Source organism: Suricata suricatta, chromosome 5 (genome assembly GCF_006229205.1).
Source record: "Suricata suricatta isolate VVHF042 chromosome 5, meerkat_22Aug2017_6uvM2_HiC, whole genome shotgun sequence".
Taxonomy (NCBI): Eukaryota; Metazoa; Chordata; class Mammalia; order Carnivora; family Herpestidae; genus Suricata; species Suricata suricatta.
Genome location: NC_043704.1, coordinates 129,841,896 through 129,867,954, shown reverse-complemented (window position 1 = coordinate 129,867,954; position 26,059 = coordinate 129,841,896). Strand labels below are relative to the sequence as shown.

The 26,059-nt window shown below is 48.3% G+C and overlaps 1 protein-coding gene across 2 annotated transcripts in view; it reads left to right on the top strand.

The window, feature by feature from the left end:
* The window catches only part of COLQ (collagen like tail subunit of asymmetric acetylcholinesterase), a 77,551-nt gene that overhangs the window by 18,590 nt on the left and 32,902 nt on the right, over positions 1–26,059 (top strand). Inside the window, exons 1-3 of one of the 2 annotated variants that reach the window (XM_029940324.1) lie at positions 16,849–16,924; positions 22,690–22,802; positions 24,117–24,218. In XM_029940324.1, the coding sequence (XP_029796184.1) occupies positions 16,849–16,924; positions 22,690–22,802; positions 24,117–24,218 (291 nt within the window). Of the gene's footprint in view, positions 1–16,848; positions 16,925–22,689; positions 22,803–24,116; positions 24,219–26,059 lie in introns of those variants that run through there. The other variant, XM_029940323.1, reaches the window with a different exon arrangement.

Genomic DNA, 26,059 nt, shown 5'->3' with positions numbered 1-26,059 from the left:
TTCTGAAGACAAGCCCTATGCTCATAGAAACAAGGGCCGCCCACCACACCTTAGTGAGCACCTACCGTGTTCCTGGCACTGGGCTAAGTGGTACAGAGGACACAGAGAGAAGTCGGTTGCTGCCTCTGCTCTGGGGGAATCCGTGATCATCTGCTGCTGAAACAGGCAGCATGTGCTAAATGGTCAAGCGAGGGTGCGATGGAGGAAGAACTCTAACAGGCCTGTAGGCAGTGCTTTCCTTCAGAGCTGAGCCAGCCCTTCACTCGCTCCAGGAAGGACTGTATTCCCACAACTCCAGACACAGCACCAACTATCTAGACCAAAGAGGGGCTCATTACCTGACAACTCCATTCATGGGTCCCAGAGGAGAACCACAGAAGGGAGCAAAAAGCCTCAAGGAGGCCACAATTGATGATAGAACGCCCAGCACTAACGCGCATGCATTTGATACACAGAAAATTAGTTCTGGCTCTTTCTCCAAGTCTATTCATTGTTACTTTGGATACCATTCTAGCAGGCTTAGATAGGTTTCTGGGAGGGTGATGAATTAGGTGTGGCACGTTAGGTTGGACACCATGACAACAAAAAAAGACACCTGGCAAAATTGATTACTAGAAAAATGACCAATAAGCAGGGAATAGTTCTGAGGTCAAAAAGAATAGCAGACCAGAATTACTTTGGAATTATTTCTAGAGCCCCTGTTCTTGTAGGTAACCGCTGAGGGCACCATTGACTTATAGCACATTAACTGTTTTTCACTATTATGAGCATGAATGGCCCAGTGAAGCCTGAATTGTGTATACTTAACTGTGCCTAAGAAGGCAGGTAAGTGGCAGTTATGTTTTAGAATGATTTCTCTTGAACATGCCTTAAGATTTTAAGTCTCAGGAGCTGTACCTTTGGTATATTGTGTCAACTATCACTGAGTAATACAGCATCCTAACACTCAGTGGCTTACGTAACAATCATTTATCACTGAAGTTCACATGTTTGTGGGCCAACTAAGGTCAGCTGATCTAGCCTGGGTTTGGCAGGCCCTGGCTGGGCTCACTATGGGTCTGTGGATTGACTCAGCTCCAATATCCATTCACAGATATAGCTCAGTGGTTATACAGTTTCTAGAATGTGGTGGCACAGACCCAAGGACAATATTTATAGAAGGGCAGAGCTTCCACACACTTCGATTTATGTAATTCTCATAGCACCTCTGTGAAGGGTGTGGCATGACTCCCAGTTTTCAGCTGAGGAGATGAAGGTTCAGAGAGGTTAAGTGACTTCCTCAAGATCACACAGCTGGTATAAAATAAGAGAGCTGGAGACTGGAATCCCGTCCTCTGACTTTAAGTCCAGGGCTTTTACTAATGGAGATCGATGTCTGTGGACAAGTAGCGAGAATACCTTTTCAAGTCCTGCAGACGACCTCCTAACCTGCAGAAACTCTCCTCTAGATTCTTTGTTCTCCATTCCTTCCTACCTTCTCCTCAGCATATCAACGCCTAAAGCCCTTAGCAAAATATTAAAGATTACTTTCTACTGAAGTGTGTAGGGCCTACCAGAATACTACTTTGTTCTCTCCTTTGAAGGTATTTGCATTTTATTTATTTGTTTGTTTATAAATTCTATTTAGTTAACATACAGTGCAATATTGGTTTCAGGAGTATAATTCAGTGATTCATCACTTACATATAATATCCAGTGCTCATTCCAACAAGTACCCTCCTTAATGCCCATACCCCATCTAGCCCGTGACCCCACCTACCTCTCTCAATCAACCCTCAGTTCTCTACCTTTAAGAGTCTCTTAGGCTTTGTCTCCTTCTCTCTTTTGTCTCCCCCTTCCATATATGCATCTGTTTGCTTCTGAAATTTATTTTGCTTAGCATAATACACTCTAGTTCCACCCACATTCTTGCAAATGGCAAGATTTCATTATTTTTGATGGCTGAGTAATATTCCATTGTATGTATATACCACATCTTCTTTATCCATCCGTCCTTCGTTGGACCTTTGGGTTCTCTCCATAGTTTGGCTATTCTTGATTTATTTTTTTTTTAAAAAAGGTATTTGAATTTTAGTGGGGATTTAAACTAAAGGATGATCTAGTAAAATAAGCTTCAACCAGGGTATTTTGGGGGGTGAGACCTTCTGGACTGAGGGGAATACTACTTCACAGACATTCTCTTCAGATACTGTGAGCCAACCAGCCCTATGCTTGTCCAGTACAGAATTTCCCAGGTAGGTGGGACTCCCTCACCAGATGGTGAGAAGACCCAAATTCAGTCCTGTTGTATGAGATCTTATAGAAAGAAGTGAATACTGTCTGGGCACCAGAATCTTCTGTTGGCCCTGGGGTACGACCCAGAGCAGGGGTTTTGTGGCCTAGAAGACCTGCTGTCCAGCTCTGCCCCGCCCTGTCTGGAAGCCAGCCAGGTCACCACTTGGGAACCATTCATGCTCTTGGCAGTGGATTATGGGCCATTTATTTGTGTCTGATGGTGATCAGCTATTGTTTAATGTTCCATAATGTACTTCCTAGCCATCTCCTCTGATTTAGCTTTTCATATTTCCTCTGGATAATGCAATCAGAGAGGGTTCTTAAATTAGAGGGCTCTCCATGGGTCCCAACCTCCCCCTTCACCTCATCCCAAGCCTCGGAATAAAGCAGTGGCCTCAGCTGCAGCTCAGATACAGAGAGACTGGGTGTGAGATGGAAGGCTTTCCCGTCTGATATCCAGGGCCATGCCCCTGCATCACCGTCCACCTCACTCATGCCTGCTCTCCCTGGATTCACAACCACACAACAGCAGCATAGCTCCAGAATGAATAAAAAGCCCCTCTGGCTTCAGTGAGTCACCAAATAAGCTGGCGTCCCATCATCTTGAAATGTAGTTCACATTGTAAGTGCTCACTCGTATTCTCTTTGGTACCAGTTACCCCAGACCTCCCATTTTGCAAAGCGTTTTCACAGCTGTGTTTGTATTTGCTCTGCACAATAATCCCTACTGTGAGGGGTTCTCGGTTTGAATCCTGACCTAGTTGGTTATTAGCTGTGTATTGGGGGAAGGTCACTTCACTGCAGTAAGCTTCAAATTCCTCATCTGTAAAATGGGTATCAAATTCTGTCTCAGACTTGCTCTAAGTATTCATTCAATGCACACTTAATAATGCCATCCATGTACTGGGAACTGGATGCCTCAGGGAGCAAACAAGCCTGTTCCACCACAAGGAGCTCTGCATCACCCTGAAAAGCTGGCCGGCTGGCCTGCTGGTCCCCAGGAGCAGGTGAAAGACACCTGCGGCAGGGGTGGCGTGCACAGCCCAGCTGCCCAAGGACAGGGTCTGGTCTTCCTGTGTAGCAGTGTTAAGACTTCATGTTGTAGTACTTTTAAAAAAGATAAATATTTCATCACCTTCATCGCTAACATTTAATAGAGGGTGATTTAACATTTTAAAAAGTTACTTCTGATATCTCTTAAAAAAAAAACTCTTAAAGGGGACAACCTGGCAATGCTGACCCACATGACATATTCTCATATGACAAGGACTATTTGGAATGCAGTGGCTGGCGGCTGCTCAGTGCCAGCCCCTCAGACCCCCACTGCGCCGCCTTGTCTTACGCCTGGTCCCCTTATTGCATTTGTCCAACTAGCCCCATCTGGGCACGTGACTTTTTGGCCTCTGGGTCCAGAAGTAATGCTGGCTTGGACTCTGCTTCCTTCTTTATTTTTTTATTAAAAAAATTTCTTTTTATGTTTAGTTTTGAGAGACAGAGTGTGAGTGGGGGAGGTACAGAGAGATAGGGAGACAGAATCCGAAGCAGGCTCCAGGCTCTGAGCTGTCCACACAGAGCCCAACACTGGCCTCAAACTCATGAACCCCGAGATCATGACCTGAGCTGAAGCTGGACGCTTAACCAACTGAGCCAGCCAGAAGTCCCTGCCTTCTCCTCTGCCTTTAGAAGTCTTGGGCATTTTTCCTGAATTCCCAAGCTCTGCAGAGTTCAATTTGAAAGTTTATGTTCTAGGTAAGCAATTCGCAAACTATAGTGCTGGTTCTCAGCCCTGGCTAGACATAAGAATCACTTGGGATGTTTTACAGAAGCCCAGTGAGCAGACTGACCAAACCAAACAAGTCACGCTCTGGAGCATGTGACCAGGCATTGATAGTGTTTAAAGCTCTCTGGGTGTGCTCACGGCTGACCTGGGTTAGCCGCCGAACTGCAACCAGCATCAGCATCACCGGGCAGGCTTGTAAAAACACAGCCGGCTGGGCCGCACCTCCGGACCTGTTGAGGCAGTAGATCTGGGCTGGGGCCCAAGAGTTTGCATTTCACTCAGATCCCCGGTGATGCTGATACTCTGGTCCGGGGACCACGCTTTGAGAACCACTGCTCAAGTTTGCCTCTGAGCCACTGTATTAGTCTCCTATGGCCACTGGAACAAATCACCCCAAATGCAGTGCCGTGAAACAACACACGTTTATTCTCTTGTAGTTCTGGAGGTCAGATGCCAAAATTGGTTTCACTTGGCAGAAATCAAGGTGTTGGCAAGGCTGCGCTCCCTCCATAGACTCTCTGGCAAAATGTGTCCTTGCCTTTTCTAGTTTTACGCGACATTCATTGCAATCTTTGTTTCCTGGCCCCTTTCTCCATTTTCAAAACCAGTAGCATAGCATCCTAAGTGGTCATACTGCCGCCACCTTCTGTCAGGTTTTCTGCCGCCCTCAAAAGGACACATGTGATTGCATTTAAGGTCCACCAAGTTGATCTCCCCATCCTAAACTTCTTAAATGAGTCACATCTGCCAAGTTCCTTTTTCCACATAAAGTAACATTGACAGGTTCTAGGGACCAGCCTGACCCTCTCTGGAGGCTGTTATCCAGCCTGCCATAGCTACCTTTCCACTGGGTAAAGCGTCCACGAGGCTTCTTTAAGTGGCCTCAGCAAAGGCACCAGCAAATATACTGGTCTTCGTTTGGGTTCCTTCCGAGAGCAGATCCCGACACGGGATTTGTGTGTCAGTAGTTTATGTAGGAGGTAATCCCGGTAGGGCACTGGGGACCTGAGACAGGGAAGGGAGGGTGGCAGGAGGGAAATCGTGAACGATTCTGCAGGGGTTCAGTTCTACTGGGAAGGACAGAAGGGCAGGGAGACAGAAGACTGGGGTATTAGCCCACCACCCCTGGGGAGATGCTTGCCCCCAGCAGATTTCATGGCTGGAGGAGAGTCACGCGTGTTTGTGGTGGGAGCAGAAGCCCACACAGGGTGTGATGGATGCTGTGGCCTATGGGCAGGGAAGCAGCCGTGTCCGCAGATGATGCTTTAAAAGAGCTGCACTAATACCGCTACCTTGCCTTGAGCGCTTTCCCTTTGCCAGCCTCTTTACGTATGTAACTTCTAGTGTTGTGACATTTTTGTGAGCCAGTAGTACCCCCATTTTACCAATCAGAAAACTAACATTCAGGAAGGAGTAGTCACTTATCTGAGGTCACGCAATACCAGAATTCCAAATCAGAACTTTCTGGCTCTCAGAACGTTGTAGAGGCAGAATGTTCTAGTGATTAGGGGTAGGGCCTCTGGTGCCTTGCTGCCAGGATTCAAACCTTGTGTTTTCTTTAGCTTTGTGATGTTGGGCAAGCAAATTGCCCTGTCAGTGCCTCAGTTTCTCTGTCTACAAAATGGGGCTAAAAGTAGGGTTTAATTCACAGAGGAGTTGTGAAGATTAAGTGGGCTAAGTACGATATAATGCCTGGTGTATCATGTGTCATTATTTCTGTCGTTATTTCCAGAACCTCAGTGTCCGTGCACATGCCAAGAGGTCATGATTTTCCCTCTCTATGATGCACTTGCGTTAAAAGGCAAAAGTGGCAAATACAACCCACACAATAACTTTTTTGCTTAAAATACCCAGTGAGCCAAGGCAAAAAGAGGGGCTCAGCTATTTTGCATTTGTGACCCAGTCCCTAAAGCAGAAACACGTTGACCAGGGAAGAAAGGCTTTTCTCGTGACGACCGGCTTTCCCAGAGAGCTTTAAAAATACACCTGGCCCCATTCCCTCTCACAGCCCAAAAGCATTTAGCTCCATTCAAGCCCACACTTGGGTCTCCACAGCAACCAACATAAGCACAAGCATGAGGCGCGTGTTGGGAGCTGGCAACAGCTGACGGAGAGGCCTCGTGGCTGCTGAGGGCTTTGCACCGTAAGCCAGCTGGGGGCTGAAAAAAGAGAGGAACGCACAGAAGGAAACATGAATGTGAGCTGGACAGTCTCCTTCCCTCCCAGGCCTCCCCTCTGCTTTCCGCACCCACCCCGCCCAGCCGCTCCCCTGCCCTTGTTGGTATCTCCCTGAGAAGTCCGGAGGGAGCCCCTGCGAGCATCCTGCTGCAGCTGGCAGTTCCCTCTGGGGACATGTCTCAGGCCTAGCCTCTCAGGGTTCCAGGTGGGTGGGGGACGGAGTGACGATGGCCATCCTACTCACAGAGACCTACCTGTCTGCCTGGGGCTTTCTGACTTTACTGTGACTGGGGGTTTGCTCAAGTGTTTGAGCTTGTCCCCTGTAGGAAGTTGCCGCGGGGTGGGTCATTATTATCGAAAGTTGACAGTGGGCTGCCCCTTCGTGCCCAAAAGGAACTGGTTCCGCTTCTGAGATCATCTATACTGGGGTGGACCTCACCGAGTAGCCCCCAGAAGGCTTCCAACCTCTCTGGTCCTTCAGAAACCAAACTCTGAACCACTGAGATTAGGGTTCCAAGCAAGAACAACAGCCCTTTTCCCCTCCTGGCCCACCTTTTGTAGAGCTGTGTCGGCAAGGTCATGGTAGGGAACGTTAACCGCAGAAAAGAATGTCCTCTGTGTCTGGGGAGCACGAGGGCCCGAGGGAGCGGTGTCGTTCTGGGTGGCACTCTCCCTCTCTCTCCGTGTCTGCCCATAGAAAGCGAGGAGTGGACTGCTGAGATGGCTGTCTGGACAGTCTGGGCCCTGGAAATACTTTCCCCAAAGTATTTGAGGTAAATGGGGGTTTTTAAACCCCATAGCAGAGTCCACTGCTCTGGCCTGCACTTTCTCTGCTGGGAAGCCCAGAAAGAGTGTCCCTTCCTGACCCGCGTAGAGCTGGCCGCCATAGTGCTTGCTGCTAAGGTTCTCTTGTTGGCGTCCAACTGGAAGGTGGCGCAGGCACATCTAGTCCGTCACGTTTGCCTGTTTAGTGATGTTCCTAGGGAGGTATTGTAGCCACAGGACTAAGGCACTGAGGTAGAATTCAAGAAACCTGGGTTACTTTGCTGGACCTACTACTGACTTCTAGGACACATGTGTAGTATCGGACAAGCTATTTGCTATCTCTGAGTCTGTTTCCTCATCTGTAAAATGAAGGGAAGAACCAGATTTTAAAGCCGTAGACTTTCTCTGTGTGGCTAACGAGTTGCTTGCTAATTTATGTAATTAGCACCTGCACAATAAAGAGGACTTGGCACGTGTTTCTCTTCTGAGCACTGGCACCTGAGAATCCATGGTATGTGCATAAAGGGCATGGGGTTCATATTCAGACAGCCCTGGCCTTGAGTGGCCTCTTTGTGACTCACTAGCTGAATGATCTTGGCCAAATTGTCTTGGTTTAATATTCAATGCCTCAGTTTCCACCTCTGTAAAATGGGGACAATAAGAGTACCTGTCTTGTTAGATGAAAGTGAGGATTAAATGAGCTCCAGAGCTTTGCACCTGGAACAGTGGAGCTCAGTAACTGATTAGAACAATTATTCCAAACGGTGTTAAGAGGGCTGGACTCCAGGCTCCTTGCCCCCTCCTGGGATGCCTCATTTCTACTGTGATCCCATCTTCTCTTATTGAGGCCGGAGAGATTTGCCCATCGTGCTGAATAGTCCATTTCAGAATTCCAAGTTCCCATCTAAGCCAGAGCAGGGGCCATCTCCGTGCATGGGCTTGGGAATTGGAAGTCTGAACTCCAGGAGACCTTGAGTTCAGAGCCAGTTTTCCTCACCTGGAAAGAGGGATGCAATGGAAGATAATTTTGAGGGACTATTGTGAGGATCCAAGGAGAAAGCATGGGAGTCCTAGCTCTAAGCTGGCTGAGTATGTACTTAGGTGCTACTGTGCCTTGAGGGGCGACACTGGACTTGCTAGACGGGAGCACAGACTCACACCTAAGGGCAGTGCCTTAGCATACTGCGTTCTCAGCAGAAAGGCCCGCCGATGGGCACAGTGCTCCCTCCCCAGGCAGAGGTGAGCTTTCTGGGAACTGTGCAATCCTGTGTGGAACATAGCCCGTAAGATGAGCCGTTTCCTGTTTCCAGTTCACCCCTGTCAGGAGAAGGGGGCTGTGGAATGACTGTCTTACCCCCTTCAAAATGGACAGCGGGTGCCAAGTCACCAGGCCTGCCAGTGTGGGCTCTCCCAGGCAGTAAGAGGAAGATTATTAAGTATGAAATTTTCAAATAGAATGCCAGCAAATGGTGGCTGATTTGACAAGATGCTCAGTTTTTTTGACTAAAGACCTATCTGCCACCACTTTGCACTTTGTTCAACTTTATTTTTCTAAATGGGGCAATAAAATCCACTTGAATTGATTCAAAGTCTCTGTATTATCATTAGCATGTTTAAATCTGTCTCTATCTCTAAATTAACTATGACAATCACTTGAGATATTTAAAAATTTTTTAATATTATTTTTGAGAGTGAGAGAGAGAGAGAGAGAGAGAGAGAGAGAGAGAGAGAGAGACTGAATGCAAGCAGGGGAGGGGCAGAGAGAGAGAGGGAGACACTGAATCTGAAGCAGGCTCTGGGCTCTGAGAGGTCAGCACAGAGCCTGATTCGGGCCTTGAACTCACCAACCATGAGATCATGAGCTGAGCTGAAGTCAGATGCTTAACTGACTGAGCCATCCAGGCGCCCTGAGATATATAATTTTTGATACACTTCCCATCAACATAATGAACAATATGGTACCTCCTACTATGTGCTGGACTGTTATATTGAAGAAGATTCATAAGACTAACCCTAGGAGCCCGTAGTCTATTTTTGACACTAAAATAACACAAATGAGAGGTGTCTGAGTGGCTCAGTCAGTTAGGTGTCTGACTTGATTTCAGCTCAGACCTCGATCTCCTAGTGTTGAGATCGAGCCCTGTTGCAGGTTCTTCACTGACCAAGAGGAGCCAGCTTCGGATTCTGTCTCTCCTCTCTCTCTGTGCCTTCCCTGCTCACATGCTCTCTCTCAAAAGAAATTTGTATTTAAATAAAATGTTTATAATAAATAAGCATGTAAGTAAAATAACTCAAATGAAATATCTAATGAGGAGTGAAAACGATCTCCCGGGGGTGTCCCAGGCTGCACAAGTAATTAGAATTTGTGCAAGAGCCAAGCAACTAAGACAAGGAAACAACTGTTCTAGGTCAAGTCATGACTCTGTCCCTTACCTAGGCACATCTGTGAGCTTCAGTTTACTTATCTGTCATAGGAAGAAAAATATTAATAACCATTAAGATTGTTGTAGGCTAGTGCTTAGTACACAGTAAGTGTTGAGTGCCTGTTACTGAGTATTTTCATAGTTGTTTTTCAGGCTCCACAAAGGTAGTTTAAAGAATGTTTTTGCTTTTTTGCTTCAGGTAAAATGTCTTCCAAATGAAGGAATATTCTGCAGCCATAGAAAGGAATGTGGATGCATTTTATGTAGTTATAGAGAATAAGCTCTTAGAAAGGCTGTGAAGAAACCAAGACAGAGTAGCCTATGTATAGTTGTATATTCAAGTAACCCTTTGAGAAAGAGGCGGGATCTACCTCTCTGCTTGTATGTGCATAGAATATTCCTGAAAGAATGCACAGGAAACTAAATGAGTGATAGTAAATAATTGGAACTGCTATCGAAGTAGGAAAGTTTTCTTGTATGTTCATCTGTACTTTCGGAATTCTGAATCCCATGAATGAATAGAATTAATTGTTCTAAACAATTAAAATTCCAGTTATGCACACAAAACAGAGCCTCTCATCTGGAGCACATGGGATGGAATTTTTCTTTTAAAAGTCTGTTTAAAGCAACAGGAATTCAGATCTCAGAATGGTAGAGTCACACAGTTATAGTGTGATAGAAAAGCTGAGAAGCTCTGTTGCTCAGTTGTGTCCAAAGGCATCAGCCTTGGGCCCCTCACTTTCTGGAACCCAGGGATTTGAGTGATGCAGTGAGACCAGTAGGTAGAAATGCTTGTGCTGGGGGGAGCCGGGGACTCCCAGCAACCATGCTTCCCCCCTCCCCACCTGCAATGGACCCTCGGACAACAAATACTGGAGGCAGTGGGGGCAGGGGTGGGTGAGTGGGGTGCTCCAGGGGGAAGGGTTAAGTGAACTATGTGACTTTGAATCACAAGTGTCAGTAGAGCTACAGTGTCACCATGGAAAATGAAGGTGGAAACAGTGGCTAGAAACACAGGGTCTTTCCACTCGGTCCCAGCTGCCAATGGGTGTTGGAAATAACCAACCCTTTGGGCCAATGTAGCTGGGGGGTTTTGTCCCTGACCTATTGCCAGATCTCCCAGATAACTCTACAAACTTGGCCTTCCCTGTCAAGCCATAGCAGAAGATTTAATAGCGCTCCCTGCTTTATGCTGGACACTATAATCAAATTCAGAGCCAAGGCACAGCCAGTCTTGGGGAGGTGTCTTGATGTTCCCTTGGCTTCTAATAACATTGTCTCCTTCTTCCTTTCTGTTTACCACATGCCATTTTGTCAAATTAGAACTTGAACTAAAAAAAAAAAGAAAACAGATGCCTTCCTTTAGATAAGGTCAAAAAATTCCCTTATGGGAAGAAAGGGGGATGGGTTGTCTCCTCGAATCTATGCACAAAGGAGTCACCTTTGATATATGACTTACTATAAAATAGCAAATATGAGAGGATTTCCTTCCATTTGCCTAAGACAGACCTTCCTCCTCGATGCGTCCCTATTAGCAGGGGAGGGGGCGGATGAGGACATGTCCTTCAGGGGGACTCAGTTCCCTGCTCAAGTTCTCATAATGAATGGCTGCAGGCTCCTCCAGGCAACACTGGGGTCCTGACTTTGGTCCACCGCCAATTCTAACCCTTGTGGAGGTATCTTCTTGTTCTCTGTTTCCTATTTAAATTTTCTATATTTTATTCTTTTTTATTATGAAGAAGTTCAAACATTCAAATGAGTGGGAAAAAACTGCCCAGGAAACACCAGTATGGTGTTATGGGCTGAATTGTGTACCCCACCCCCTAATTCATATGTTGAAGCCCTAGCCCCTAGCATATCAGAATGTGACTATACTTGGCCACAGGGCCTTTAAAAGAGGTAATTAGGGTTAAATGAGGGCATAAGGGTGGGCCCTGATCCAATCTGACTGGTGTCCTTGTAAGAACAGGAAATGTGGACACACAGAGACACCAAGGGATGCTCATACAGGGGAAAGGCCATGTGAGGACACAGCTAGAAGAAGGTGGCCATCTGCAAGCCAAGGAGAGAGGCTTCCAGAACTGTGAAAAATAAATTTCTGTTGTTTAAGCCACCCTGCTACTTTGTGATGGCAGCCTTGGCAAGCAGATACACCCACCAAATCGATTATGCAATCATTATCATTTTTGCTATACTTACTCTATCACATATCCCTTTGTCCATCGGTCTTTTTCTTTGGGTGGATTTCAAAATGAGTTGTAGATTCATTGCCCATATTTTGAGAAAGAGAGAGAGTGCCCAAATGCGTACAAGTGGGGGAGGGGCAGGTTGAGAGAGAGAAAATTCTAAGCAGGCTCCTCGCTGTTAGCACAGAGCCTGACTTGGGGCTTGATCTCCTAAATCATGAGATCACTACCTAAGCTGAAATCAAGAGTCAGACACAACCAACTGAGCCACCCAGGTGCCTCTCACTGCCCACTTTGAAGAGTACACTATTCAACAGAAAGGGTTGATAGTTGATTGAAGCCCATTCACACACTAATTGAACCCTCTCTGTGGCCATGATAGGGAGCAACTTTCAAACCAGGAAACTGAGGCCCAAAGATGAGTGATTGTAGGGTCTGATCAGAAAGGCATGGAACTGGGTGTTGGTAAACTTCTTCAGCCCCAGCTAGCTGAGACAACACCAGCCATTTTTTCCTGAGCTTTCCCGCCCATTCTACCTGGCTGGTAGTTAAGGAGAGAGGTCGCTACGCTGTGCTGGGAACCAAATCTCCAGAAGTGTCCAGTGTTGGATATCTGGCTTCAGTCCTTACCTACTGGCTGTGTATGACTATAGATGCATCCCTAAATCTCTGAGCCTTTTCTAACAATGAGGATGATGACATTAATACAAGGTGTATTGCTACTCGTTCCTGTTATTGGTGCCTTAGTACCAGATTAGGGTAACGCTATCTGCTATAATAAAAAAGCACTAACATTTTAATAACTTCATCTGATCAAAATTTGTTTTATGCTCACTTAGCCGGCCAGTGTTCATGGGGCAGCTCCTGTCGTCCGCCCTGGCGTTCAGGGGTGTGGGCCCCTTCTCTAGTTCCACCATCCCCTGAAGTGTGAGTGCTAGGCACCCAGGCAGAGCCTTTGGCAAGAACAGGCCCAGGCCCACGGCTGTTCCCCCTGCAGGGCGCTGGGAAGCACAGTTCCTTCTCAGGGACCGCTCTGGCCTCTGGAAGGAGGAGCACATACCTGGGGGGAATGCTAGCCTTCTTAGCACAGCCCCAGCTCTGAGGAGGTCGTGGACGTATAGTCAGTGGCTGGGAGTGAAGAGCAGAGTGAGCCTGCTGGCCAGGGAGGGGCCAGGTCAGAGGGAAGCCGTGAGAACAGCAGGCGGGTGGGAGGTGCAGGCAGTGTGGTGAGCCACCCCTCCAGGGCCGGGTAAGTCGGCCAGCAGGAGGGCACAGGGTGTGGGCAAGATCCCTTTTGAACTCTGACTCAATTCTGTGCTATCTCTGTGGCCTGGACCAAAGGATGGCTTCTCTGTAAAATGGGGACAGTCCTGCCGTGAGGATGAAATGCACCAGTGCGCAGGAAGTGCTGAGCCCAGTGTTGTCCTTACTTCGAAGGGAGGATTTCACCCAACAAGGGTCTGCGAGCCTGTGGCACAGGCGCCGCCCCCTCCTCTCATCTCAGGGAGGTCAGTACTTGTACGTTGTGACCCTCTTTCCTCAGAGTCCTTAACACAGCGTTCCAGGAAAGCTGTACCAACCAGTTTACTGACAGATAGGATGAAAACTCTTTGACCTCTAGAGGCTAGACTTTGGGCTTATTCATCTCTGCATCCATGGGACATAGCAAGGACTCGGCAATGGTTAGCGTTCAGTAAATGAAGTAGAATCTGTTGTAGGCCTCTCTTGGAGGTGGTGTTTAAGAAGGAATTATTCTAACTCTTGTTGAAATGGTAAGGAAGATTCTGTTCAAGACTGTTGTGCTAGGTGCACACCTGTCTCCACAATTCTGAATGTAGCAAGAACAAGCGGGGATTTAGAGCCAAGGAGCTGGTTGGGGGGAGGAGGGGGTCAGTGGATGGAAAATTACTAAGAGGAAACATCAGGGGTTGGGGGCTTCTTGCTAAATCCTGAGATGTCAGGGCAAGGGCGAATGAGGAACTTGGTCAGATATCAAGGGTAGTCCCATATCAAGGCTGGTGATTCACTCTAAGTTGACTTTGCTGGATTCCTGCTAAAACTGAGCTCTGTAAGGGTAGACACAGAAGCCCAAGTTCAAGGCCATGTTGAGAAGCTGTACAAAGTTTGGTCAAGCAGAGAGTCTCTGCCAGTAGGAAGGCAGATCCCACATCGCCCTATCTACTTCTCGGCCCGTGCGGCTTTGGGGATGGTTCTTGAAGTTCCCTGGGGCTGGTGGCCCCTAGGCCCTGACTTTAAACATGCAGGTGTTTATGCCTCACACTGGGAACTCTGGGTCCTCGGGGAGGGTGCTCGGTTATCCAGGCCTCAGGGTCTCTCTGTGCAGCAGGAGTGGGAGCCGCGGGAGGGGAAGATGCACGAAGGGCTCCACTCTGGGCCAGATCCTCGGGGAACGGGCCTGCATGTGGCAGCAGGGGGACAGCAGCTTCTGGAACAGTGCCCAGGGAGGCGGCATTCCAGAAGTGGACTTCTGGCCTGGTTGATAAATACCAGAGCTGTAATTAAGACAAAATATTGTGAATATGACACCTGCTGACAGCTGCAGGAAGGCCCCGGAAACTTTTATTATGAATTAGATTCTACAGGCCACGTGGTGAGCGTGTGCCTCGGCCAAGGAACCCGAGGAAGCTCAGCAGGCCGGCTGCCTCGGGGGCAGGGGATGGCTTGCCAGAGGAGAAGGGGAAAGGGTGATCTTCCCTCCATTTCCACTGCCCTCATGAAGGACCGTGTAAGTCTCAGAAATCATAGCCCATGGTAGAAGCCAGAGCTGGAAAGGGCTTAGAGCTCGTCTGGTACAATGCTCCCATTTTACATTTGGGAAAAGCAAGGCCCAGAGGGGAAGTGAACTGCCCAAGGTCACACAGCAAGTTACTGGCTGCACCAGGGCTGGACACCAGCCTGGTCCTAATCCCAGGCTGGCACACTTGGTTGCAGGGCAGTTAACAGTAGTTGAACACCCATCTAGGCATTTGACTTGAGGAGATTCAGCCCAGAGAGCTTGGAGAGACCGAGACAAAGTCAGAGGAGATGTAGAGATAGAATGAGACAGGGAAGAGAGTTGCAGAAGGAGAGCAGCATGGAAAAGAGACAGAAAGAGATGTTCGTGGGCCTGAGTCATTAGGTTCAAAATAGAGATTCGAATACCAGCAGGGCGGGGCAGGACCTCGGACTGCCCCCAGGACCATCAAGGACAATCTCCTTTGTTTTCACAGTAGTCAGCTGAGTAGTTGACATGTGTAAACCTTTTTAGGGACAGTGTGATGCTGAATGGTAAAAAGGAAATGTTTGTGGTGCTAAAAAGTGGCAAAACTTCCATCTCCAAGGGTTTTTGAATGGGATTTGAAAAATGAGCTGTGGGAATACGACCCAGCGCAGGGGAGTTTGGGGAAATACACCAGTGACTTTTCTGCGACTGTCTGGGATTTAGGATCAAGCACCCCAGGACTTCTGTGCTCTCTCTGATGTCTTAGCCTGTGTTTCTCAGAACAGAGGGAAATGCTTCAGAGAAGGAACAGAGCCCAACCTTTTCCTCCCTACTCCTTTCATCTTGGTATCAGCAGATCTTCTCTGCTTTCAAAGCTCAGCTTACCCCTTCCAGGAAGCTTTCCCTGGTTTCTCATTTATATCCCTCTGCCAACTGGTACCCATCACTTCCTGCTGTAAACCCTCTAGACACCCCCAGCCCTGTGCTAGCTACTTGTCTGTTTGTACTTTGTATAATAGTTATATCTGAAAATGTCAATAAACGAGCCCTTATTCTATTCCAGGAACTCTGAAATCCTTCATTCTTATCCTCACAACAAACTAGCAAAGTGGGTTTTGCTTTACCCATTTTACAGATAAGAATATCGAGAGTCAGACTGAATAATTTCCTCAAGTTTCATACAGCTAGAAAGTGGCAGCCTGGGTAACTCCAGCCTGGGTTTGCCTGATTCCAGGGCCTGTATTCTTTCCATAAAACTGAATGACACAGGCCAAGGACAGGAACTGTGTCTAGTCATTGGGTCTTGCATACATTTGGCATTCAATGTGTGTTTCTTTTTTTTTTTAATAGTTTATTTTCAAATTGGTTTCTCAATGTGTGTTTTTGAATGATTGAATCAGTAAGTGACTGAATGACTACAAGGAATATCCTTTGTTTTGATGGTTGTAGCTCAGGGGTCAGTCAACTACAGTCTGGGGGCCAAATCCAGGCTGCTTCCTATTTTTGTAAATAAAGTTTTATTAGAATGCAACCATGCTCATTGCTTTATTGTCTATGGCTACTTTCAAGTATAATAGCAGAGTGATGTTGTAACAGATGCCATGCAGCCCACAGAGCCTAAAATATTTTCTATCTGGCCCTTTCTGGAAAAAGTTTTCAGACTCCTGCAATGACATATGATTTTTACTAAGCTGGTTAAAACAATGGTGCTTATTGTTAAGTACTAATAACCTTGTCTTTTATGGTCTAGAATTTTTTTGTGTGTGTGCATGCTTGTGCATTGGGTATGCCCATAAAGTTATCAGATAGATTCCACATGGATCTGGTATATGCTGCTTTATTATTTTACAAGCAGGCTTCCTTTAAAAAGGTTTGCCCCACCAGGCCTTTGGGAATAGATATATCTAGATATATCTAGATATCTAGATATCTATATACTTATATACATATGTATATCTTTTATAAATTTTTATAATTTTAAAATTAAGTTTAGCTTCGTTGGCAGCACCTTGGCACAGACATGGTCAGAGCCAAGACCCTGGTGACCAGAGGTCTTCCCTGAAGTAGAGGAGGGCAGATTCCCCCAGGACAGACGCGGTGGGTGTGGACTTTGAGGCTTGCCAGAGCAGTATTGACAGGGGCAGTTTCTGAGCTGAACAAGAAGCAGCCTTTTAGACAGATTACACTCCCATTTCCTCTTGGCTGGCAGGGGTGATCCGCATCCCGGGCTCCCAGCCTCGCCTCCTTCCCTGGGACGGGGGTAGGGGGGCCCCTCTTCTTCCCCCAAGCCACCCCCAGGGCAGCCTCTGCTGAGGCTAGAGCACTGCCTACCTGTTCCTGCTTCCCGGAGCTCAGGACTGGCCCCTGGACCCCTGGCATCTGGGGCAGAAGCAACACCAAAGCCGGGATTGGCTGACACCCACCCTGAATGCCCAGCTGGGAGTGCTCAGAGGCGTGACACATCTCAGCCTGTCGCCAGCCTGTGTTCCCTGGCCAGTCCCTTCTTGGGCCTTGCCCACGATGACGGGTCCATCACTCAGCTTCACTCACCTGCTCACCATTTCAGGACTGCTCTGTTACTCAGCTTGCTGCTCGGGTGAGTGTGTGTGTGTGTGTGTGTGTGTGTGTGTGTGTGTGTACGTACGTACATACGCCTGCACATATGATGTGTGCATTGCTTTAGAAAAAAGGCTTGGAAGGCAGACTTGTTCTGGGAGATTTCAGCAATCTTTAAGTCTTAAACTTCTCAACCAGTGTTGGATGCAACATAAAGGGATTTGATGGTGGAGTTGGTGGGGACCTTGGTATACATACTCGGGTGTGTGCACTTGTGTGTGCCCCTCTTGTGACCTTGACTTTGAGGTCGTGGACTGGCAGCTGCTGCTCCTGTAATGTCATGTACTGTGGTCAGGGCCAGCCCTGGTATTGGATGGCCGCAATGTTCTCCATTACTCTCCAGGCTGATCGGTGTAGGTCATGTGGCCACTGCCAAGTTATTTTCTTTGTGGGTATGAGCTTCATCTGCTCCCCTTACCCATTCAGGGGCAAATTGCAAGATGGCAAATCCCTACCATTGTCTTTCAGAGAAGCTGAAATACATTCAACTTTTAGGATCAGAATTTGTTTTTCAAGGTGTCTGAGGGTGGGGGGAAGTCATAGGGTGCAGCCTTCTCTGGAATATGTGAATCAGGAAAAACTTGGAGCAAACTGAAGCCAGCTATCACGAGAACTTCACTGTGGTGGAGACATCTGACTCACAGAACTCTGAGTGGAATGTGTGCCCTTCACCTCTTCTCTCCTCCTTCTAGTACAAGTTCCAACAGGCAGGGAAAGGCCTGAAGGTGGAAGGAGGCAGACGTAAGAAGTTGAGCCCTCTCCCAACTTCATGAATGGTTGCAGAATAGTTAGTATATGGCTGCACCTAGAATTTTCCCACCCTGCAAAGTCAGGATGTTTATGTGGATTCTTTCCTTTGGTGGCTTCTGTTTTTGTTTAGTTTAGTTATTTTGAGTTGGGGGGAAGGGGAAGAGAGAGAGAGAGAAAGAGAATCCCAAGCAGGCTCTGTGCTGTTGGTACAGAGCCCGATGTAGGGCTTGATCCTGCGAACTGAGAGATCATGACCTGAGCCGAATCCAAGAGTCAGACGTTTAACCAACTGATCTACCTAGGCACCCCTCCTTTGGTGGATTCTAATGACACATTTGCTTGATTGGGTGGGTGGGACTGCTTGATATAAAAGCAGGAGGCAGAAATAGAAAGTCTGTCTCTCTTACCTTACTGATGAGCTGGTCTTCTTGTGAGTGGGAGATGCAAATGGACATGGTGGTGCTCCTGGTGCCATATATATGAAAACAGAATTTGCAGTTGGTCTAGGCTTAGGTAAGGAGATCAAGTCTCAGAAATGATTTGTGCTGGGTCACGTGGTCAGTTGCACCTAGACTCCTACTCTTTGATCCAACTCCCTATATTTTCCAGGAGTAAGTTCAAGTGAGTCAGACTTTCCAAGGATATGCCCAAGAGTCAAGTGGGCAAGGGGCAAAGCCAGCATCTATAACAGTAAACAAGACAGAAACAAAAACCAAACAGTTGCCCAAAGCCTGCCTTAGACACAGTGTTATTTCTACCCATGCTTTGGCACCGCAGTGGCCATGTACAGTAGAATTTCAGTGGCTTTAAATAAGGGCAAGTGGTCCTGAAATTCCATGGTAGTTGGCATTTCCCAGGCAGCTGCCTGGGTCAGAGCCACGTGGTGCACCCAGGTTTCTGCAGGCCCTGTGTTCATACGTGCATGAGTGTTTCCATTACCACAGAGCACCCAGGTTTCTGCAGGCCCTGTGTTCATACGTGCATGAGTGTTTCCATTACCACAGAGCCTGATGGGGCCTTTCCAAGCTGGACCCTTGTCTGAGACATGATTCCATGGAGGCATCACAGTCCTGAAAGAGACCCATGGGCCACTTGGATGACACCAAAATAGACATGTGAAGTCCTGGCTTAGTTGACTGGGAGGAGAGGGAGGGGCGGGAAGCTGTTCCCAAACACATCCACCTGATGGAAATATTCTGAACCGGAATGAGCCGTAAATAAACTAGACTGTGCTAAAAACAAACATCTCCAGGGAGTTGGGGGTGGGCAGAAATAGATGCTCTTCACCTGCTGGAAGTGAAGCCAAGGTCAAGGGGGAAAGGGCGAGGAGGGATGGGGAGAGGTGAACAATGCAGATGCCTCAGCAGGAGAAACAACTGATAATTTACCTTCGCGGAAGAGTTTTCCAGTTTCCAGGAAGAAATAAGAGAATTGCTTCAGATGATAGTCTTTCATTAGTGGAAGACCACACAGGATGTGGGGTGATGTGAGGCATTGGAGACTGTATATGGTCTGGAAAAATAAATGGTGAGGAATGCAAATTAGCCACATGGACCTTCCAGCCTCCCAGGTGCTCTTGGCCGGGAGAGGCTTGGAAAGCCACAACCTCAGCCCTTAGCTGTCTGCTGAGGCCACGAGCAGCAAAGGGGAGAGTGCCTCTGGGGTGGCATTGAAATGCTCCCGGAGCGCTGGCGCGTGTCCACCACCTTCACCACATGCCCCAGGCCTTGCTCCGCAGTGGAAGCTGCCCTGCCCAGCTCACCCAACTCTCCGGCAAAGAAACTTCAAGGGATTCGAAGAGGAATATGACTGGCATTAATGTCAAGTTTTATAACAATGTAGCTATAGTATTTACCACTGAGAGAGAGAGAAGTGGCCCATTACAGGTGGAATGTGCTCTGTTGAACAAAAACAGTGTCCTAGAGCAGCCTCAGACAAGGCAAGTCTGTGACTGTGATGGACCAAGGCAAAACCAGGCCACTGTGTCACCATGTCAGACACAGACAAAACGAGAGCACCATCCAACCACAAAAATGGCCAACCGTCCCTCCATCCTTGCTAATGTGACTGACTGCTGCTACCTGACTCCCCACGGCTTCAGTCTCCCTCCGCTGTGCTCTTCTTCTAGATAAGAACTAAGGTAGTCATAGACGAGCTCTTGCTCCCTGCCAGCATCTGGTGCAGAGCGAAGCCAGACTCCTTTCCTCAGAGTCTCCCCCAATATCACCGAGTGAAAGCCCAAATCCTAGAATAAGTCCTTTCTAGCACCCTCTTACCAAGATGCCACCCAGCCCCCCCGGGTGTGTCTCTTCCCTCACAATGAGTCAGCAGAGACAGTTTCATTCAACTACAGGCGTGTTCCTCATGGTGTCTTCATACTGTACCTCAGATCGTTGTTATGGGAGCCCCTTGCCGCCTTCTGAGCTCCTGACCTTTATTTCCCACATTCCCACCACATGTGGATGAATGTGGAGATCAAGAAGAAGAACCCTGGAACCAGCCTGCATGTCTTTGCCTCAGTTAACTGATCTGTAAAATGGGGGTGATGATGATTACAGTAGTACTTAGCTTTCAGGGTGGCTTTGAGGATTAGGTGAATTTCTATGTGTGAACCACTTCAGTGGTGCCTCAGCATGCAGTGTCTTGGGTATTATTATTATTAATTCAGCAAACGTTTGTGGAATATCTAGTGTATGTCAGGTACTGTGCTAGAATGTGGGGATTAAAAATTCGCTTCCAGCCTCCTAGAAAGTACTATAGTCAGGAAGATACAAGGAAAGTGTTTAACCTCATGGGTAAGAGGTAACAGAGAGGTAAACCCAGAGAAAACCATGGCGGGACTCTCACTGTTGGCCTAGGAAGTCAAGGAAAGCACCTGCGGTTCTTGATTAATGAGTAAGAGTCTCCAGGATTGGTCTCAGTGTCAGGGAACAGGGGTGGGAGGAGCAGATGGGTGTTGGCAACAGCCACTCAGGCTTTACTGTCTACAGGTCAGGGGTACCGGTTAGACATCTTTCTGCCCCCCAATGTGGCCTGGCCCAGTGCCTGAACAAACTATGTACTTGAATGAACAAATGTCTCATACCAAGTTTGACCGCTTTCCCCACAAACCAGTGCCTCCTTGGACTCTCCCATCTCATACTCAGGTCACTGTTGTTCCAGGCCCCGGCCACCTCAAAACCACCCTTGATTCTTTTCCTCTCTCACTCCTGTGACACACTGGCCCCTGGTTTCTCCCCCCCCCCCGCCCCAGTAATTGCATTGGTTGCTTCCTTTTTGTCTTCACCACTTCCATGGCCCTAACAGGCCACCTCCATGTCTGGCTGCTGCAAGATTATAGTGATTTTTAAAATTGTGTAGGTATGGTGTATTGTTTATGAATTTCAGGATAATAAAAGGGTCTTTACAACATACTTTTTATAAATGGAGGCATGGGCTTGGAGAGGGCCGAGGACCATTGGCATAGGCCGGTGGAATGTTCCTCCAACAGGGAGTGAGTGTGTGGGTGTGCACAGAGCAGCCATTCCTGGGGAGCACCCCCCAGCTGCCTGATGTCTGCAGGAGCACGGGGTGAAAACAGTAGGTAAGCACAGGCCCCTGGGAGAGAAGGCTGAAGCTAGGTTCTGGGCCCCAGAGGCATGTGGTAAGTGACCTACCCAAGTTCTACAAAGTCAGAGGTTCAATGAAGGGTTGAAGATGAGGGTCCTTCATGAGACCCACACTGGAAACTGTTAAGTTTACAGCTTTTGGTGATTATGGGTATTAATGCTGTGACTATTCTAGTACCTGTGTTTTGGTGAACATAGCCCCACCTGTCTGTTGCTAAACACATCAGAGTGAAACTGCTGGGCTCCTGGGGACGCCTGTAATCAGCTTTAGTAGACAATACCAAGCAGTTTTCCAAGGAGGCTGAACGAACTTACACTCCCCCTGGCCAATGTATGAGAGTTCTGTGTGTCCCACATTCTTGCCCACATTTATTTCCTGTCCTTTTCATTTAGCCCGACCTGGTGGGCTGTGCAGGGGTATCAACCCAATGTGCAGCAGCTGCAGAATAGATAAGTAGATTGCGGTTTGGTCACACAATGGAACTCTCTTCCGCACTAACTTCTACAAACAACACCACAAATGACCCCCACAAACACTATGTTGAGCAAGCCAACACAAGAGTTTGTATTGTCTGGTTCTATTTATATAAAGTTCCAGAATAGTTACAATGAGCCCCTGGGGTTAGAAGTCGGGATGGTGGAGACGGAGGCGTGCAGAGATCAGACGGGTTACGGGGCTCGTGGATGATGAGGAGTGTGTGTTTCGATCCAGGGCCCGGCCTCTAGAGTGTGTTCACTTTGCAGAAATCTATTTGGCTGTGTACTTATGATCTAGGTCCTTCCTGTAAGGTGTACTTCAACACTGAACATGGGCAAGACCCATGTTGAATAAAACTGTCCGGGCCCAGGGCCCCTCCTCCCATCTCCGCACACCAATGTGTTGAGTCATTGGACTGTGACCCTTTCATGAGCGTAGGTGACACCGAATGTGTGTGCAGAGTCTAGGATCAAATGTGTGTTTTAAATCAGAGCTCTGGGTCTCGTATCGTCCACGCCGCCTCAGGCCCTGGCTTCCCCCTCCCCGAGCCTCCCTCTGAGCGCATCATCAAAGTAGTAACAGACACTCGCTTCTCCTCCACTGTTAGAGGTGTGTGAGGGGTCTGCTTTCCTTGGCCCCTCTACGAAGTAAGAAGCCAGTTCACGAAGAAAGGGACGTGGCCCTTACTGTGCTCATGGTGTCAGTACCATCACTTGTTTATTAACCATCTTTATTCAGCAAAGGCTGGGGGAGGCCTACTCCCGTAGCAAACAGACGGCGCACTCACATCTGATGGGCTAGAAATCAGATTCAGAAATCTGGGGTTTGCAGCATGGGTCTCCCTAGGGTTCAGGACAGACAGGGGCCCTGACACGGTCGGGGCTACGAGCAGCCATGTTCTCTGCACAGCCCTTCCAGGCCTGGATCAGAAGAAGCGTGGCAGCCACAGAGCATGCTGTCTCCTGACGCCCCCTCCACCCCCACTGTTCCCACCACCGTTCTCCAGAGGAGGCCGAAGTCTGGTGAGTACCTCCGGACTCATGAGAGAACAGACAGATGGGCTCCCCAGTGTCCGCCACACAGCACCCCCCCCACTTGAGGTGAGCAGCCTCCAGATTCTTGCGGAGGGATCCAACCCTTTACTCTCATGTAGCAGGTTGAACCCTAGGATGGGCATTTGGCAGTTTCTCGTGTGTGTCCATTCTCCCACGGCCGTGCATAAGTTATGGAGGGAGATTCTTGTCAACAGGAGATTGTCCCATTTCCCTGAGAACAATGAGGTGAATTTAGAACTTTCTGGGCTCCCTTCAGCTGTTCAGATTGGAATTTCCCCTTTTTTCCCAAGTATTTATGAAATTCCCTCCCGCAGCCCAAGTTTCACATAGGGTGTTCTGTGAGGGGGCGCAGGCAATGGTCCCTCTCTAGTCATCTCGCGGTGTGAGAGGGAACAGAGTTTGGGAAGCTAAGTTAGAAGACAACATGCCAGGGCAGTCTGGGGACTTGGGATTCTGAAATTTTCCGGGATTTCTTAGACCTGTACTGCCCATTGCAGGAGCCACTGGCCGTATGTGGCTTCAACACTTTCTGATGGGGCTTGTCAGAGTTGAGATTTGCTGTGCATATAAAATACACACTGGATTTTAAAGATTTGGTTTGAAAAAATGTGAAATGTCTCATTAGTAATTTTTTAAAAATATTTTTAATAGTTTTATTTATTTTTGAGACAGAGCATGAGTGGGGGAGGGGCAGAGAGTGAGGGAGACATAGAATCAGAAGCAGGCTCCAGGCTCTGAGCTGTCAGCACAGAACCTGATGCGGGGCTCGAACCCATGAACTATGAGATCATGACCTGAGCTGAAGTCAGTCAACCACTCAACTGACTGAGCCACCCAGGCGCCCCTCATTAGTAATTATATTTGAAATAATAATATTTGGGACATATTAGGTTAAATCTATTATTAAAATTAATTTTACTTCTTCTACCCTTTTTATATGGCTACCAGAAAATTTAAAACTACATATGTGGCTTGCACTGGTGGCCTGCTTTTTATTTCTGTTGGACAGTGCTGTCCTAGACATTAAGTAAAGTCCTCTGAAATGAGCTTCCTATCCATCCAGAGTGGGTCTTCTGTCTCTATAATGCACTGAAGCCAGGTATGTCTCAAGAGAGAACAGGAACTTGGAGCCCAGAAGGTCATCTTCTTGGGACACCCACTGGGGTGTCAGGGAACTACCAGTCTTGGGGACTGGATTGGGATGCAAGTCTGTGTCCAGGGTGGTGAGCCGCCTTCTGGTCCCCAAGTCTGACCTATGACCATGTGTTGTTTGCATTGAAGCTTCTCTCCCCAGACATGAAGAATCTCATCCTGGAACTGGAGACCAGGCAGTCTTCGTGTGTGCAAGGATCGCTCGGCTCCCCAGGGCCCCCTGGCCCCCAGGTTGGTGCATTCCCCCAGGTCCTGTCCTGCTGTCTTCTGTTCAGAGCAGTGAAACCCACTGGGAAGAGTCTCTTAGGGCTGCCTTTTTCAGCGTGATCTGGGGGCTGCTTTTCCTTCTCTGGCTCACCTCCAGCTCCAGAGCCATGAGGCTAGAACACTGATTCCTCTTCTTGGGGCAAATTCTGGCCTCCCAGCCTCGAGATCCTCACCTACACAGTTGGGATAGTAATTACCCCAGTGGTGAGGGGACCAAAGGAGCTGCTGCCTAGATGGGTATGATTATTACTGTAATTATCATCAAACACTTGGAGGCATTGGGTTACCCCTTATGTGACCATTGACCACCCCCTTCCCATAAGCCAAAAAGTGCCTGCATCTGGTGCAGGAAGGTGGAGGTCATGGGGAACTTGTTAGTCTGCGCCTCATTAGATACTGTGACCAGGTAGCCCCCCTGCCCCACCCCCCACTAAAGCCAAAGGGAGAGTGAGGAATAGGTGAAATGTTTTCTAGGCAAACAAGAATACCCTCCAGAGACCCTGTGTCTCAGACCCTGGCTCCTCTGGCTTGCCTGGGAGAGAGGGTCCAGCAAGGAGGCCCACCCCCTGCCTGGGGCTCAAGGCCTGCCTTGGGGAGATGGAAGAGGGTGCAGGCAGCAGCCGGTTACCCAAGTGCCTTATGAATTCTGTCACCCCCTCCTGGGTGACCCCTCCTATGGCTTCTCATCACAGGAGACTAAGAGCCAAACTCTTTACCCTGCATTACAAAGCCCCACAAGAGGACCCGCCTGTATCTCCTGCACAGTCTCCTACCTCCAACATTGCCCACCCAGGGCACAGCCCTTGGGTCCTGAAGCACACCAGGCTTGTTCCAGCCTTAGGGCCTTTGTACTCGTTCGTGTCTCAGGCTTTTTGGAACCTTCTTTCCTCTGACTTTTACCACGGCCAGCTCCTTCAGTACTCAGAACCGTTTACAGGCCACCCCCTTAGAAATGCCTTCCTCAGCCACTCACTCTGCAGTAAGGTTCCCCCGTCAATCTTCATCCCAATGATTTATTTTAATTCTCTGCATAATTTTCTTGTTACAGCTCCTTATTTTGTTACTGTTCTTGGTCTCTTTGGTCTTCCTTTTGTAAAGTATAAGCTCCATGGCAAGGACTGACAAACTATGGCCAATCAGGTCTGGCAGCGGCCTGTGTTTGTAATTAAAGTTTGTGGTCTCTGGCTGCCTTCGTGCTGCAAGGGCAGAGGTCAGTGACCGTGACAGAGATGCTGTATCAGAGGCGCAGTTTAAGATATTTACTATCTGCCTCTTTACAGACAAGGTTTACTGATCCCTGGTCTCAAGAGCAGGGACCTCATCTGTCTTGTGCCCCGTGTGTGGGTTCTTGTGAGTTCTCCATGAATATTTATTGGATGCAGTAAACACAAAACAGGACTTTGAGCCCTGCCAGAAGCTGCCACAGAGGGGCTGGGAAGTCTGCAGAAAAGCAAGACACCCCGAGCAGCACCTCCCAGGCGATTCTACCTTCCCCCCTCCGCAGTCTATACTGGTAGCTCTCAGAGCGCCTGGGAGTCCCACACATGGGAAGGAAAGGGGGGGTTCTCTGCTGACCCCATACCGGCCCCTCTAACCTCACGGGACCCACGAAGTCATTTGGAGAATGCGCTGCCCAGCTGGGTGGGGGGTATTTGCAGCCACCTCCGTTCTCTTGGAACATAGCGTAAAATGCTGGTCCCAAGCAGAATGAGGTCTGTGGACCCGTAACATGGGCATCCTCTGGGAGCTTGTTAGAAATACAGACTCTCATTCTCCCCTCCCCTTCACTCACACTTGCTCATTCA